This window comes from Solea senegalensis, linkage group LG10, assembly GCF_019176455.1.
Source record: "Solea senegalensis isolate Sse05_10M linkage group LG10, IFAPA_SoseM_1, whole genome shotgun sequence".
NCBI lineage: Eukaryota > Metazoa > Chordata > Actinopteri > Pleuronectiformes > Soleidae > Solea > Solea senegalensis.
The window spans coordinates 9,597,860-9,615,157 of record NC_058030.1 but is presented as its reverse complement, the minus strand read 5'-3'; the positions used below and the strand labels follow the sequence as shown (position 1 = coordinate 9,615,157).

General features: G+C 41.5%; 1 protein-coding gene across 3 annotated transcripts; it reads left to right on the top strand.

Annotated features, from left to right (window-relative positions):
* Positions 1-247: 247 nt before the first annotated feature.
* On the top strand, positions 248-17,220 carry sin3aa (SIN3 transcription regulator family member Aa). 3 transcript variants are annotated; one of them, XM_044036038.1, is made up of 22 exons: positions 252-301; positions 3,704-3,780; positions 6,117-6,333; positions 6,585-6,767; positions 7,495-7,601; positions 8,032-8,326; positions 8,495-8,743; positions 8,939-9,091; positions 9,281-9,436; positions 9,558-9,647; positions 9,904-10,022; positions 10,119-10,329; positions 10,645-10,761; positions 11,058-11,296; positions 11,749-11,932; positions 12,070-12,646; positions 12,888-13,057; positions 13,147-13,320; positions 13,773-13,865; positions 14,133-14,227; positions 14,443-14,635; positions 15,325-17,220. In XM_044036038.1, the coding sequence occupies exons 3-22, from the start codon at positions 6,148-6,150 to the stop codon at positions 15,553-15,555; spliced, it is 3,822 nt and encodes a 1,273-aa protein (XP_043891973.1). In that variant the 5' UTR covers positions 252-301; positions 3,704-3,780; positions 6,117-6,147; the 3' UTR covers positions 15,556-17,220. The 3 variants fall into 3 exon arrangements, with proteins under 3 accessions (XP_043891974.1, XP_043891973.1, XP_043891975.1); XM_044036039.1 differs by lacking the exon at positions 3,704-3,780 and having other exon boundaries at positions 248-301; XM_044036040.1 differs by lacking the exon at positions 252-301 and having other exon boundaries at positions 3,551-3,780; positions 9,561-9,647.
* The last annotated feature ends 78 nt before the right edge of the window (positions 17,221-17,298 follow it).

The window sequence follows — 17,298 nt, the reverse complement described above, 5'->3', positions numbered from 1 at the left end:
TGCTGGCCCTGTGTAAAGTGTTGATTTGATTGTACAAATTTCTTCAGGTGCAAAAATCAACCTTTTGTCATCCAACACCTTGTTATATATCATTATATATATCAGACTTTTTTCTTGGCCTTTCCCTGAGAGTGTGTGTCCTGCACAGTTTTTTATGAGGTGTTGACGCTGGCTCACTTTTACCGGGTTATATTCAAAAGAAAATGACGTGGACTGCAGTGTGCGCCAATGCCAGTGGAGGGGGGCGTCTCCAACTATTTTGTTACAAACACGAATCCGGAGTAAGGACTCTTTTTCCTGGGTATGTAACAGCTGTTTAAACTAAATTATATTTTCAGGATCGCTGCTATGAGCAGTGAAAGATGCCTATCGCCATTGGTGTGAAATGTTTTGCGGGCGTTCGCGCCCTTTGTGCGCAAAGATGAATCGATCGCGGGCTTTTAATCGGCAGAACAGAACTGCAGATTACAAATCATATTGTGTTAGTAGATGTGGCAAAATGTGAATTTCGTCTGCGATGTTGTGTCTGCTTGTAAACATTGTGCGCGCGCGGATAATCGGAGGCATCCCGTTGTCTGAAAGTGGAAGCGTTTTGTCTGCAGGGTTGTTTGTTTTTGAGTGCGAGCATGTAACGCTTGTTTGCAAATGGATCGACAGGGGGAGGGAGTTGTTGTGGTGAGGGATGTTAGACATTTTACTCCCGGCTGTTGAAGTAAACAAAGAATACGATTTGTGTGGCGCGCGCTCCTCCAGTCCTCGTCCTCTCTGCAAGAAAATGGAGCCGCTCTGTGTGTGTGTGTGTGTGTGTGTTTGGCTGCGTTATTTTGGGGAAACGCAGAGGATGAGAATGGCGCGGCTCTGCTGTGCCGATGTTCCTGCGCAGCGACACCGTGTAGTTCCCTATCCCTTCGACTTTGGCATTGTTTAGAAAGGAGAACTAAACCCGTGTCCTAAAAAAATGACCTGGAGGCCTGGCTTTCCCGTGTCCACCCGCTTCTACAACGCGTGGACAGATGATGCGTTTTTTTGTCCCGTAAACCCTTTTGTTTGAGCGCAGCTCACACACACACGCAAACACGTCGACTGACGCTGAGTGCAGAGAGGCAGGTTCAGCTCGACCCTCCTGACCGTGCACACCACTACTGCACGAGTCTACATGATTATGCACACAACTCAGGGGAAATAAGCGACTTGTTATGCAACAGAGACAATAATCGTTAACGTTGCGCGTGTTTTTTGGTCAAGCGCTGGTTTCGGTGTGGTCTCGTGTAAAGGTTTAGTTTAATGTTGAACGTGTGTCGTTGTGTGCGCTGTGTAACTGTGCTGGAAAACGGGAGCAGGAATCCGAAGCTGTTGAAGCAGCTCCGCCTGTCGTGGGCGAGGGTTTATTTTGGAAGTTCCACCTTTTGGGGATTTGTAAAGACGCCTGAGTGCAATGATTGGCTGCAGTGTTCACAAAGAGGAGGGACACGAGGGCTAAAAGGCAGCCCCTCCTCCTCCTCCTCCTGCAGAGTCACGTGCTACCAAACTCCAGGAAGTGACTGATTGAGAGACAAAAAATTTTAAAGTTACAAAGTATGAAAGTATGGCGGAGTATCAGGGCCAAACAACAAAGACAAAAAAAAACAAATCTTTCGAGAATAAATTTGTAATATTATGAGATTTTGTATCGTTTATTTCAATTTTAAAATTGTATTGCTCTGCGTTTCTTATCTTGTGGCAGTTTGCAGCTGACCATCTTTGCTGGATAAATGACTTTTTCCTTGTACATTGTTCTCTATGTTGTGAATAGATAGATAAAATCTGCACTTTTAACTCTTCATCGACGTTTTGTTTTCTTCAGTTACACAATTATCGTGATGTATCACTATATGATTGTCTTGCAGTATATTGGTTATCACAGAATTGTTGTATCATGGACTGTGTATCGCATCATGAGGTACCGTGTGGTTCCCACCCCTAATCCTACCTACTAAGTTATTTTTACATTAATACATTTTTTTTTAAAAATGACACATTCAGAAATCACATTTTGTCAGTGCTATCAATTTATAAAAATTCACAATCTTTTTTTGGCTGTTTTCCCATATGTTGTGGTCCCCTGAACACCTGAAGGCGTCAACCTTCAAAGAAAAAAAAGTTTAAAAATAATAATTATAATAGACATAATCTTCCTCTAGTTTGACATGCTAGCTGGGCAGAAAAATTATGATGTGATTTTTTTTCTCAGAAACTGGGGGGTCACCTACAGGCAAAAGGCAAGGATTGTGCCCTATAGCCTATATCTCAGGTGTGCCTAGTGTTTTCTCTCAGTAAATCCATTCCTTATTTTCCCCTTTAACCAGATTCACTCTAAAAAAAAAGTTGTGGGTTCATCTTTTGGGTCATTATCCACCCCCTCACAGAATTTAATGGAAATTAGTGTCTGGGTATTTCTGCCAAGAGACACAAGGCTCAGAAAACATAACTTTGTTGGCAAATGTAATCATTCAAAACACAGAGAAATTCAGTTTAATGTGCAGGCGATAAAACAGGGAAGTTAAAGAAAAATCATGACACTGAAGAAGATGCAACCAGTAAATGCTTTGCAGATATACAGTTTCCTTTATGCAACTTTAATATAAGAAATATATTTCAGCTGCAAAGTACTTGTTCACTAATTATGGAATTGTGAAATACATATACACACAGAGAAAACACCAATGTTTACATTTTTTTAATAAAAAATAATTCCAAAACAATGAAAACTATTTGTCCTTAATCCTTAATTACACTAAAGAAAACCAATCTTTTTGCAGATCCCTTTAAGTTCTGAGATGCACTTATGGTGTCTTCTATTTAGTATGTGTTGCCAGTAACATTAGCTCGGCAGATAAACACTGAAAGAAAAAAAAATTAAGTTTCTGAATTGTGAACATATTTGAGACAGTTTTTCAGAATGTCAGTCATATTTTCACTTTGTTGGATCACTGTTTCACTAAACATCTAAAACACTGCAAACATGTCTATACTTAAATTAACTAAACTATAAATATAACACACAATACATCTGTGTCCACTGACGAGTGATTCAAAAGATTCTGCTATTTTAATAATTGTCCAACTAAATGGCATGTTACTGGATAATATAATAATAATATATAATTAATCTACTGATTAATGAAATCACCCTTCGATTAAATAAACCTATGTAAGTCCCCCGTTATAACCTTGATTTGCTTTGACTTATAACACTAAAAGAGACATCGATGGAGAGATGATATGGCATCTAAAATGTCACATTAAACTCTGTTGTCAGTGGACTTTTGAATTATTTGCATTACTGATAAAAAGGTGTAGTTTTAAAATATCGACATCAGTACGCCACCGATTCCGTACACACTGAACTGTTGTAGTCACTGATGTCGCGCTTCAACTTAAAATGGGCGTGCTTGGTGACTGAACCGTATTATCCGTAATTGACAGCTGAATCGTACAATCTGGCGCGTCCGCCCCGCCCCGAAGCGGACCCCTTGGACAAACCGACCAATAGCGGCTAAGAGAGGGCGGAGTAATGCGAGAAACCACGCCCCCACCCATCGCTAACCGAGCGGAGATTGTTTTCCTCTCTCGGGGAGATTTTTTACTTTGCAACCCACAACCAGAATTGTTTACTTAAATCACTGATAAGTTTGCTTATCACTACCATATCTTCTACCTTAAGGCATTGCGGAGAACCCATCAGAAACGTATCATCAGAGCATCATCGGCGAACTTCGGGTCGCTGTTTACGGAGAGGGGGTGAGTTCAGCTGTATTCATTCAGTAAGCTAACACAGCTAGCTGCCTACATACCTTTAGAATACGTTTTGAGTACACCACACGGGAGGTCGACGTTTCTCCCCTTCATTTGTTATGCGGAACCGGACACAAGTGTACAAATAACCCGGTGGTTATTTCTTGCTACAGATGTTTGAACAGCAGCGACTCGCGCCGCAAATGCTTAGCTGCATGTGCTTCCCTGTTAGCCCCAAACGGTGCTCGGTTGGTCGGACTGCCCATGTTGTTTACATTAGCCAGTGGCAGCTAGTTGGCAGCTCGTAAACGCTGTCGGTAAAACAAGTTCCAAGTAAAGTTATAAAGCGGACAGTATGAAATGCGTCCGGGTGAGCAGTGCGCCACTTTTCAGCGCTTACCTGCGTGAAACGGAGCGTTTTAGCTGGACTCGCGTGCCACAGTCTAAATGGCGGGCGTTGAAGGGAAGCGTCGTTCTGTAACTCGAGGTCGGTGCTTGTGTTGCTAGGCCGTAAAAGGGGGTGGATGGTCGGCTAACGATTGTTAGCATGTAGCAACCACAGCCGTGTTTTGCCTGCTCGTGCCTGAAACGCTACACCAACAGAGTAAAGGGGCTATACTATATCTGTAAACAAGTGGCCGCGAAGGGGCCGACTGTGTCTGTGAGCAGCTCTGCTACCCGAGAACCAGTCGTTGACCAAGTAAACTTCGAGTTTTACAGTCATTATTTCTTTCCGTCGTCGGGGTTTTGAAACTTGACGTTTTCACCTCTGTCGATGTTTCACCACCGTTTATTTTTCTCAAAAAAAACACACTCGTCAAGACGAGGAGCTGTTGCTGCTTAAGTTGTGAATGGTAGAGAGGCGTTCTGCACGTTCCCGCAGCACCTGTTCGCTGCAACGCTGCTGACGTACACTGTCTGTGTGTGATTGGCTACAGACACCGCGAGTTTGAACATCTTGCTCGCTACGTTTGAACATTTAGAGCTCCACTCCTGCGTGACAGCTTATTTTTGCTTCTAACAATCCTGTGTTAGCAGGGTGATCTTTATTTAACTTGGGGAACAAGCTGCGAGCGGGGCTTCCGTTCACAGTGTGTACAATAAAATGCGACGAGCGCAAAGTTTACGTTCTTGCACCAAATTGTTTATAGACCCACTATGAGAAGTATGAGCATTCATTTCAGGAAGTTGATATAAAAACTGTTCAGTGGATAAAATGTGTCTACCTCGAGGGTGTTGCCTAACTTGTGCGACTTAAAAGGTACAACTCTAACGTCCAAAGCAAGGTGTTTTTGGGCAAGCGTGGTAGTGAAAGTTTCTATGACCAATTAACTGGTCGTTTATTTAGAATAGTTTTATAGAGAGAGGAGAGGACACAATGAAGGGCCATAACACTGCCACCAGAGTGCATTGAGAGGCTTAAAGGACTGTGCAGATGCTTGTAAATGACATCTGCATAATCAAGCACTAATCGAAATGCTGCTGGCAAAATTCACTCCTCTAAAAATGTTAGTAATAAAGGACAGATGTGTGAAAGTTGCAATAGAATTAGAATAGAATTGGTCCCTTCTGGAAAGTAGGTTTTGAAACATTAGAATTATTAGAGAATTATTGATGCAGTTTTTCTTGTACCAGGGACAGCTCTACTGTGTTTGAAGTTGTATCAAAACTTAACAAAAACGTAGGGATTATCAACTGAAATAAGGTCAGACCTGGTAACTCTGATCAGTACAATGTTCTTTATAGACATTAAACAGGCAATGATTTGACATGAGCCTGGAATTAGTTTTTTGTTTTTGCACATGTACAGTGTCTAAAGCTGTTTTCTGAGCAACAACACTATGTGCCGGAAGCATCTAAAGTGCACCTGCATCACAATGAAGAGATTTATGGTGCATTGCTGTTTATGTATTTAAAGCTATCCTTCAGAATATTTTTATTTATGTTTAATTTTTATAGCTATTAGTTTAAATCCTATTTTGTGGCAGAGTGTAGGGTTTTTCTCACATTAACAGCTCAAATTATATTATATTTATTGTCTATTAATTAATCTTAAATACTTGAGTGTATGTTTTGCTGACATTCCCAAGTAAAACAATTGGCCCCTATTTGCACTGTTAAAAGCATTGGATGTTTCATTAAATCTATGGCCACAGACGGTGTAATAGCTTTGTGCCTTAGCCAAGTGGCTGGCTGGAACTGTGTCTATTCATTAATTCACAGCTGAAAAAATGTTGCCAAATATTGCACAATAAATTACTGAATGAGATGAAAAAGCTGATTTCAGTGAATTTTACAGAGATGTGAAATTGGGGTCTACATGTTGTTCTCTATTTTCCCAGGGCTCTCAGTTCTCGTGAGTATGTGTTCATAATGAAGCGGCGACTGGAGGATCAGGAAACGGTTTTTGCATCTCAGCAGCGGCGCCTCACTGGTAACGTGGAGGCTTTCCAGCATCGCGTTCTAGCCCCTGCTCCGGCTCCAGCTGTGTATGAGGCTGTGCCAGACAACATGCAGCCCACGGCAGGCGTTCAGTACTCCGTCCCACAGGGATACCAGGTATAATTGTTAGCAAGTGTGTTTTTTTTGTTTGTATGCTATGGATACTTTGTTCATTTTCCATCATTACACATATCAGTTATCTGAATGTTAAGAGCGTCTAAAAGGTTTCTTTGATGTTTCCCAGGTTTTTCCATCACATATTGGTATATTTGCTAATTATTCTAAAACGCATCACTGCAAGCGCAGCCCTTATCCAGCTACCATTTTCCATACTTTTCAAAAGTTAATAAGTTAATCTGCTTTCCCAGGTTCCCACTGTGTCCCAGAACAGTGGTGGACATGGGCACACCCCGAGCCCAGCCGTCCATGGTGGGTCCCATCATCACAACCCAGCAGTCCAATCTCACGGGCCCTCAGTGATGTCAGGACACAGTCATACAGCTGCTCCTCAGGCCTCTGCACAGGGTCAGCAGCAGTTTCAAAGGCTCAAGGTTAGTTTGTCACTTTTATTTTGACAGGCTGTTGCAGCTGGCACCTGAAAATGTCAGATGATTTTACAGGCTAAATAAGTTATAGAGAGTAAGAGGTTTTTGTGTTATTTGAGTATTTTTAGCACATTAAATATGTTGTGGGTTGATTGGTTTTACTTTGAGCACACATTACATTCAAGTTGTCTGTTCACTCGTAGTATAAAAACATTTTTTCCCCACATATCTTCAGTTTTCTGTAGCAGTGAATATAGCTCAGTAGGGCTTGTAGAGAAGCATCAGTCTATTAAGTAGCTTGTGAGGCAAATTTTAAACCTGCAGCGTGGATCTTTTGTCTGAAAAGGAGATTACATAATTAATTACATAAACAGAAACTTCCATAGCTTCAAGACACAAATTCATAGTTTATTTATTTGTTCATGTGAAAATCGACACCGCTTACTCCACTAATCCACTATTCCCCTCTTGTCTGTCAGTTCTTTCAAAAGAAAAGTAATCTTTCCAACGGCATTCCATGTTTTAACTGTCTTTTTGAAAGTGCAATCCTCTGTAAATAAGGTTTTATTTATCTGGAGCATCGGAAAGTTTTCTTTGGTGCTTCCAATGTTTTTCTAAGAAAGTCTAGTGTACTTGCTGATTAAAATAAAACAGCTTCCAGTGTCTGTCATGAATATAACAGAAGAATGCCGTGATACACATGAAGTTGACTTGACTTGTTTCTCCTCTAAAGGTGGAAGATGCTTTGTCTTACTTGGACCAAGTAAAATTGCAGTTTGGCAACCAGCCTCAGGTCTACAATGACTTCTTGGATATAATGAAAGAGTTCAAGTCTCAAAGGTGAGGATGCCTTTTAAATTCAAAAGTATATTCTGTGAAACACTGGGTTATAAATCAAAAGGTTCTTTTATATTTCACCCCATGAGTTCTGACTGTTCTGTTCTGAAAGTCAGTGTCATGGTGCCTCTAATTTGCACAATCCAGTACTAATGTAATTAGCATGTCATTGGCTTATAGAAAACTGTGGAAACTAATATTTTGTATACATTAACCCACAAATCCCATTTATTCTTGTATTATTTAATTTGCAAGATAAAGTGTTCTCTAAGCAGAATTAATTGGACTAGTCTGCCACTTGTAAAAATATTTTTCCCAGAAGCTGTAGGGTGAAATTTTTCACACCTCACAGCATTGTGAGATCTGAATTCCCTCAGTCACACCTCATGTTTAACAGCTGAAGTAGATTTAAATTCTGTTTGTCTGTTTCCAGTATTGACACTCCAGGGGTCATCAACCGTGTGTCACAGTTGTTCAAAGGTCATCCTGACCTCATCATGGGCTTCAACACTTTCCTGCCACCAGGCTACAAGATTGAGGTCCAGACCAATGATTTGGTCAATGTGACAACACCCGGTCAGATTCACCATATCACTCCTCATGGCATTTCAGTGCAGAACATCCCCTTAACAGGAGCAGCTACCCAACACCAACCGCAGCTCCCATCTGCACCAACCACCACTGCTTCCCCTCTTTTAACACAGCCTACCCCTGCCAAAATGACCAAAGTAAGTACTAAATGAAAGAGTGTGGAGTGACTGAACACCAGCCAATTTGGAAAAAAAACTATTATTCTGCTCTCAAAAGTGTAATGGTGGAGCTGGTTCAAGTTTAAAAAAAAAACTTAATTTATGGTACAGCATCTGATTTAATAGACCCAAATTTCTTTGCTCTAGCCTCTCCAGCCCCAGGCCTTGACACCGAGCATCCAGAGCAGTCCGTCCATACCTGGGCACACCTCTCCCCGCTCCCCACCCATGCAGCTCCACCCCCCTCTCAGTGGGACCCCCACTGGACCACCCATGCAGAACAACCAGCCTGTGGAGTTCAACCACGCTATCAACTACGTCAACAAAATCAAGAATCGCTTCCAGGGCCAGCCTGACATTTACAAAGCCTTCCTGGAGATACTCCACACCTACCAGGTCAGTGGCCCGAACAGAAAAGTCCCATGTGGAACATAACTCTCGCACCATAAAAAGTAGTTTTTCGTTATTTTAAATAAAATGTTGCACTTTCAGTTAAGCACAATCTGGAAGGGCAGTTTGGAAGCTAGGGTTAGGGCTCTGTAACCACGTATATCATTCACATTACAGTAATCTTTTGCTCATCCACTACAGAAAGAGCAGCGTAATGCTAAGGAGGCAGGAGGGAACTACACACCGGCTCTGACGGAGCAGGAGGTGTATGCTCAGGTGGCCAGGCTCTTCAAAAATCAAGAGGACCTGCTGTCCGAATTTGGACAATTTCTGCCTGACGCCAACAGTTCAGTGGTAAGAGTCGTCGTGATATGTGTACTACTTGAAATGTCCTCACTAATATCAGCTCCATAATAGCTCAATTATGCTCCTATATACAGTGGTAACTTACTTTTAAATGAGACCGTTTGTTCAGCTGCTGTATGAATGTATATCACCATGTTCATGTACCCCAGTCTTACGAGCGTTGTGAATTCTCCTCAGCTGTTAAATAAGACCACAGCTGAGAAGGTAGAGTCTGTACGGAACGACCACGGTGGAACTGCGAAAAAGCTGCAGCTCAACAACAAACAGAGGCCCAATCAGAACGGCTGCCAGATCCGACGCCATCCAACTCCAGGGTCCACACCACCTGTTAAGGTCTCACTTACTGCTTAAGCTATGGTCAAATCCTGCTGCCTTCTGTTCGTCTGCCGTTGTTAAAGTGAAGTGTAATAATTGGACCTATGTTCTTCTATTGCTGTTTTTGGGAATGCCGCAGAAGAAGTCCAAGTTACTGAATTTGAAAGATCCGTCAATGGCAGAAGTTGGCAAGCATGGAGTTGGCACAGAATCTCTGTTCTTTGAGAAGGTGAATTTCATCTTAAATTAAAATACTGTTTTATGTTGTCGAAAGTCCACCTTAAAAGATAAACAATGCACATCACTCTAATGATTTCACACAACTTCGGAATGTAAGATTTACTGGTTCATTTAGTAAGTTAGCTTCAATTAGTTAAGTAAATATATAGTAGTAGCATTTATTTTTTAAACACAAAATACTGCCAGTTTGATGTTTCCAAAATCATGAGTCCGTCAAACTGACTTCTTGATGTTGTCTGTTACAGGTGCGCAAAGCCTTGCGAAGTGCAGAGGCCTACGACAACTTCCTGCGGTGTCTGGTCATCTTTAATCAAGAGGTAATCTCCAGGGCTGAACTGGTGCAGCTGGTGCTGCCCTTTTTAGGGTGAGTTCTTCCTCTTAGCTTATGATATAAAGAGGTTTTTGTTTGTTTTTGCTTTTTATGTCACATGTCTTACATTTACTTTATTCTGTTTTACAGTAAATTTCCCGAACTCTTCAACTGGTTTAAGAATTTCCTGGGATATCGGGAAATGTCCCACATTGAGGCATATCCTAAGGAACGGGCCACTGAGGGCATCGCCATGGAGATTGATTATGCTTCCTGTAAGAGACTAGGCTCCAGTTACAGAGCTCTGCCCAAAAGCTACCAGCAGCCCAAATGCACTGGGAGAACTCCGCTTTGTAAAGAGGTGAGAGGCGAATATTTTGACACACTGAACATTTAAAAATGTGACAAAGTGTTTGCTCTAAATCGTGTTACAAATTAATTTATCTTTATTTGTTCACCTGTTTATTAACTATTGACAACTTAAAATACGAACATTCAAATTGGTATGATATAAAATTGTGTTCTGAGTGGTACCTCTGTTTGAAACACTATGGATAAAATACACAATCAGCAGATGTAACATGATATGGAATGCCCATTAATTTAAGGTACACAGTCATAATCTCATTCTCATTGTTGTCATGTTAACATTCCAGTTTGTTTCTGCTGTCTTCAGGTCTTAAATGACACCTGGGTGTCCTTCCCCTCCTGGTCTGAGGACTCCACCTTTGTCAGCTCAAAGAAAACTCAGTATGAGGAGCATATTTACAGATGTGAGGATGAACGCTTTGAGGTGAGCAGGAATCTTATCTGTTGATGTCACCACAGCAGCAGGAGGATGAATAGCAAACCATTGTCCTGGAAGATAATGTGCATTTGTGCAATATTTAATGTTTCGGTTTATTGAATGTTAATCGTAGTTTGATTGTATGTGTACCAGATATGTGTGCCATTCATGTTTTCTTGATTTTTTTTTTTTTGAATATATTTATCCAAAGGATGTCAGTCAAGACTTATGTTTACAGAAAATGGTTTGACATTCAAAGAAACAATCGTACTAAACTATTATATGTATTTTTCTCCCGCCAGTTGGATGTAGTACTGGAAACCAACTTGTCCACCATCAGAGTATTGGAGACCGTACAGCGTAAATTGTCTCGCATGTCAGCTGAGGAGCAGGCCAAGTTCCGTTTGGACAACACGCTGGGCGGCTCCTCGGAGGTCGTGCACCGCAAGGCCGTCCAGAGGATATATGGAGACAAAGCACCGGACATCATCGATGGCCTGAAGAAAAACCCTTCAGTTTCTGTCCCCATTGTGTTGAAGAGGTGATTGTCCTAACCAAGGGCTGAATAATTTTGTCTGATTAAATCATGAAATGTTTTTGTTACTTCTAAACATTTTGACTTAAATGGAAAAAAAAACTACAAATCAGAGAGATTTCTTGTAGGACCTACAAGCTCCACTGTAAACTAATAATGCAGGAAATGTGTGTGCACACTATCTCCTGCTGGACTACAGCCAGTCCACACCAGAGAGGAAGAAGCAATTTGATGTATTTGTAGTGGATATATAAAGAGCTCCAGAGAATTACTAGAATAACTGTGTGCTTTTATAGACTAAAATCTCCATTAGTGCAGAAAGATTTGACAAGAAGTCGCTCCTTTAATATTATTATAGAATCCTCCCTGTAATGCCTCATGTTGCAGCAAATGTTTGCATATTTTTGCAGTGATATAAAATGTGTGTCATACTGAACTTTTACCTTTGTTCTATCCAGGTTAAAGACAAAGGAGGAAGAGTGGCGGGAAGCGCAACGGGGCTTCAACAAGATATGGAGGGAGCAGAATGAGAAGTATTACCTCAAATCTCTTGACCATCAAGGCATCCACTTCAAACAGAATGACACCAAAGTGCTTCGATCCAAGTCCTTACTGAATGAAATAGAAAGCATCTATGATGAGGTAAGCGATGAAACAAAGTCAACCAACATGTATTGTTTGTTTGTAATGAAATCAGCTTTAGGCAACAGTTATTGACAGCTGAATTTTTAATTTTCTATTTTGAAAATGCTGACACTGAATTATCTACTGCTCTGCAGCACCAGGAGCAGGCTTCTGAGGAAAACACCACCCCACCCGCAGGTCCCCACCTCACACTGGCCTACGAAGACAGTCAGATACTGGAGGATGCTGCAGCACTCATTATCCACCATGTCAAGCGGCAGACAAGCATTCATAAGGAGGAAAAATTCAAAATCAAACAAATCATCTTCCACTTCATCCCCGACATGCTGTTCTCGCAGCGTGGTGAGCTTTCTGACGTAGAGGAGGAAGAGGAGGAAGAGGAGATGGAGCTGGAGGAAGGAGCATCCAAAAAGCACAATGGCGTCCCCAGCAGTGGGAGCCCCTCTAAATCCAAGTTGCTGTTCAGCAACACGGCGGCACAGAAGCTGCGCGGCTGCGACGACGCCTACAACCTCTTCTACGTCAACAACAACTGGTACATCTTCCTGCGACTGCACCAGACGCTGTGCTCGCGACTGCTGAAGCTGTACGGGCAGGCGGAGCGACAGATCGAAGAGGACGTCAGAGAACGCGACTGGGAGAGGGAAGTCCTTGGACTCAAGAGGGAGAAGAACGACAATCCAGCCATCCAGCTGAGACTGAAGGAGCCCAGTGAGTGCAGTTTATGTCCTGATGAATGCCCATTTCATGCCCATTCCTATCATCATCCTATCATTTTTTTGCATAATTCTCATTCTTTTTTCCTAGATTGTTATAAATGAGTAAGAGACTGCAGCAGAACAAGTTAACATTTTTAATTAGGTTAGACGGCAATATACAGTGATGGGTTTTGAAAATGTCACCACTCTCTCCACTTTGCCTTCTGAATTTTGATAATATTTCATCCCTATAGTGGACATTGAGGTGGAAGATTACTACTCGGCCTTCTTGGAGATGGTTAGGAATCTGCTGGATGGAAACATGGAGGCCTCTCAGTACGAGGACTCGCTGAGGGAGATGTTCACCATCCACGCTTACATCGCTTTCACGATGGACAAGCTCATCCAAAGCATCGTCCGACAGGTAAGAATTCTTTTGTTCTCCTAGCAACAGTTCCCCTAGAGTTATATTAAGTGCTGGACAATCAATCACCAACGCTTCTCTCCACCCAGCTTCAACACATCGTGAGCGATGAGATCTGTGTCCAAGTAATGGACCTCTTCCTGGCAGAGAACTCTACTGGGGCCAGTGGAGGATCCATGTCCACTCAGTCTTCGAGGAATTCTGCCGAGGCTATCTACCAGCGGAAAGCCGAGCAGCTTATGTCTGATGAAAACTGCTTCAAGGTAAATAAATACACACGGTTGCTACTGTCGATGTGAATGATATTACGTGATAACTGGAGATGTTAGTAGAAGTAGAATGTGGAGCACTCCACTTGATAATTACACTAGCAATCATTAATAAGTTGCTTACCAATGTTATGCACTTAGAACTGATGTGTTTATATATGATATCTTTTTAGGTTCAATACAGTTGTAGCTGTAGCCAAAAACTGACTGTAGGCAGACAGACATGTGCTGTAGCTAAAGTTTTTTTCTTTCTATTTTTATATTTTTACATTTCCTTTCCTTGCTTAAAAAATGTGTAGGATGACAAGAATTAAAAAAGGGTAGGAAGGATTTGTTGAAATTACATTATTATTCAAAGATCATGAATTCTAGCCTAAAATACTGCAGCCTTTAAGACATTGTGGTCTTCATAAAGTGAATGAATCAGCGCCTTGTTACTTTCTCAGGTGATGTTTTTGAGAAACAGAGGTCAAGTGCATCTCATGGTGGAGCTCCTGGACACGGAAGAGGAGAACTCTGACGAGCCCATGGAGGCAGAGGTAAATTATTTTTCTCCACCCAAGAATAGATAACTAAGCAACATAGCCTTTTTTTAAACCGGCGTTCCACAAGTTACTCTTACAGAATTTCACAACCAAAGCATTTAGCCTTTGGTTGAACTTAAACCCCTTCTCCCTGGTAGGTTGATGCTCAGTTCAGAAGAAGTGTAAGAATCCGCTATTTCAGCTTGTCACACTGATGTTTGTATTAGCGTCTATATTCATATTTTGTAGCTTTGACCTTTGTTTCTCGTTCTGTGTGTGCAGCGTTGGTCGGATTATGTCGAACGCTACTTAAACCCAGATTCAACCACACCTGAGTTAAGGGAGCATCTTGCTCAGAAACCAGTTTTTCTTCCCAGGTATGTTGTCACATCGGATCATTTGAAAACAAATGAAGGTAATGTTCAAGATTTATCTTCTTAGTGTCGTTTTAGATTACATTATTGTCATCTGACATTCAACGATGAAAGTCGAGTCCTTTTGATTGAATTAACTCTCATTGATTTGTTCTGATACAATCCTGCTGGATCTCATTACTTACTCTCTTTACGTCCATCTCTGTGCTCATAATCAGGAATCTGAGACGGATCAGAAAGTACCAGAAGGGCCGAGAGCAGCTGGACAAGGAGGCGTGCGAGGGCGGCAAGAAGTCCCTGGAAAAAGAGAAAATGGAGTGCATGTTCAAGCTCAACTCTTACAAGATGGTATACGTCTTCAAGTCTGAGGATTACATGTACAGACGCACTGCACTGCTGAGAGCTCACCAGGTATTCACTACATGTTGTGTATTCATGTTTCTGTGTACTCTCTCTTTTTACTCTGACCTTTTGTGATCATGACATTGACTTTTTTTTTAATTAAAATACCATCCAGAATAAAAGTTTATCATAACTTACTAACTGAATTATGCAACAACCTGATTTAATTGTTAAATGCATTATTTGAACGTCACAGTTAACATTTCAGTGCTTTGCTGTTGGCTGTGAATTCCCATCACTTTGCTGATTCACTTCAGACTAATAACAAGGTGACGGTATGTTGTCGAGCACATTAAAAACATTAAATAACAATCACCATATTAAAAACTCTGTTATTCTGCAGCCGACAGCTACTTCAAAAAAGTGATGAAATGATTCATCAATGTACAGAACTGAGAGAAATCATACATGCGAACCAGCCAAGAGACAAAGCTTTACAGACAGAGTTTGGCTGCTCATGTGAGATAAATTTGGTTTAAAAAGTTTACAGTTACTGTAAATCACTTGAGAGTTGACGTGAGGGAAGCTCTAATGCACAATCATCAATCAGTGATGCTCAATATTTAGTTTTTTTCAATTTAACTTGAGGCAAGTCATTTAGCAAACAGTTAAGTCATGACTGTTAATAGCAGTATTAACACACGTATTCACCAATTCAGCTTTATATCAAGAACTTCTTCCTCTTTTTTCCCCCTCAGTCACATGAGAGGGTGAGCACACGGCTGCACAAACGCTTCCAGGCTTGGGTGGACACGTGGGTCAAGGAGCATGTCACCCGCGACATGAACGCCGAGACCAACAAGTGGTTGATGGGTGAAGGGCGTGAAGGATTACTACCTTGCACCACCGCTCGCCAGCCCGAGATCGTACACTTCGTGAACATCAACAAGTACCGTGTCAAATACGGAACACCAAGCAAGTCACCGTAGCTGAGGAGAAACTGGAGAGAGACTGACTGGGGGTGTTTTGGGCTGACGTCAAACAGGTCAGGAGTAGAGGTAGGGACAAGGGCCTATTGATGTGTTTTTAAAGCAGACATGGGAGCACAATTAAGCTAGCTACCGTGTTACGTTGAACCTGGGGCGGCAGGATTACTGATTTTACCAGCGTTTTTAGCTGGGCCCATTTTTTCCACAGGGCCTTTGGTGCCAAAACTTGGGAATGGTCATGTTCCAGTCACAGACATGAGCTCTTACCAGCACTCAGAGCCACGTCTCATACAAAGTTCCCTTAAGCCTTTACTGCAGGGCTTATCAATACAAACAGTGAGCCTGAGGGAGACGAGAGTGGTGCTTTTTTGTACTTCATCACAACTGAGCTTCGTTTTGACTGAACCTTTTGTCTGAAGCCATCTGAGAAAGCACTCCATAGCAATCAGTCGTACAGGGATTTCTTTATGATAGTGTTATTCTACAGTATCAGCGAAAAACAATATGGTGGACAAGTGCACTTATTAGGAATAGGGAAAAGTCGTTTTAAATAGTTTGGTTCCCCAGATTGAACAGTTGGAGGGAGCTCAAAACAAGTCTGGTTCAGACATTCCTGTGTTATGGCCAAATCACAAATATGTACCTATCACTAGAGGGAAGGAGGAGGTTACATTTCCTTTTCTGAAAACACATGGCAGCATTATTAGAAACTGTGCCTGAGCCCCAAACAATATTGTCAGGTTAACATCAAAATGCACTGTTGCATCTGATGTAAAAAAAAAAAAAAAGAAATGAAAAAAGTAGCCTCACAACACTGTTTGGTCTCGGACTGTAAAATTGTACAGCTTGTGAATGTCAGATACTGACATGTATTCCAGTGTATGTGTTGTGTATATATATTATATATAGTTCTAATAACACAAATGATCCTCGCCGCCCTGGAAGTCCAACCCTTTTAAAAACGCCCTTCTGCCAACACACCAGCTTGTACAAACACACACGGACAAACACACACAGACACACACACACACACACACACACACACACACGTCTCATTGTAGGAGGACTGTCCACATGCCATTCACATTGTAAATACACTGTATATAGTCTCAGACTTTTTATGACAAATCTGTGTTGTTGTGCTAGTAATACTTTCCAAGGTTACTGTGGACTTTAGTGATACATGGCTAAAGTTAGTATGTATATGAAAAAGACAAAAGCAAGACCATTTATTACAGTTTTTACCAAAGGGAGTTGATTATAGATGTTTCCCCCCCTTTGAGTGTTCTTTTATGTCTTTTCCCTTTTTAATTTCTGTAGTAAAAGAAAACTAGAAATGTATCCAGGTCTTTCGGTTTTTATATTTGAAAAATGATATTTTATTTCTTCTGAATGTGACCCTTGTTTGGTTAACAATCACTGCCCACCTTTTGACAACCGACACCGTCCGAGGTGAGGGTGAGACTCATTTCAAAGGTCAGTCTCGACGGACTCCACAACAGTCTCACCCTGTGATGCACGCTTCCCTGCCTGGATAGATTTCTGCTGCAGACATCACCCAACACCATATTTTTGATAATGGAAGAAGTCACGTCACAAGCATGTCTTTAGTCCCTTTATTTAGACATTATTTAAAGTAACAATAAAAACAACATTTGTAGCCTACACAGCTTTTTGTTGACTTGTTGAGTGAGTTATTTTTATTCCCACCATTGACTTCCATTGTTTGTGATACACTACCAC

Coding starts and splice junctions, on each gene's coding strand:
- sin3aa (XM_044036039.1), top strand. CDS start 6,148: ATGAAGCGGCGACTGGAGGATCAGGAAACGGTTTTTGCATCTCAGCAG. Junction 9,648..9,903: donor AATCTCTGTTCTTTGAGAAG/GTGAATTTCATC, acceptor TGTCTGTTACAG/GTGCGCAAAGCCTTGCGAAG. Junction 14,228..14,442: donor AAACCAGTTTTTCTTCCCAG/GTATGTTGTCAC, acceptor GCTCATAATCAG/GAATCTGAGACGGATCAGAA.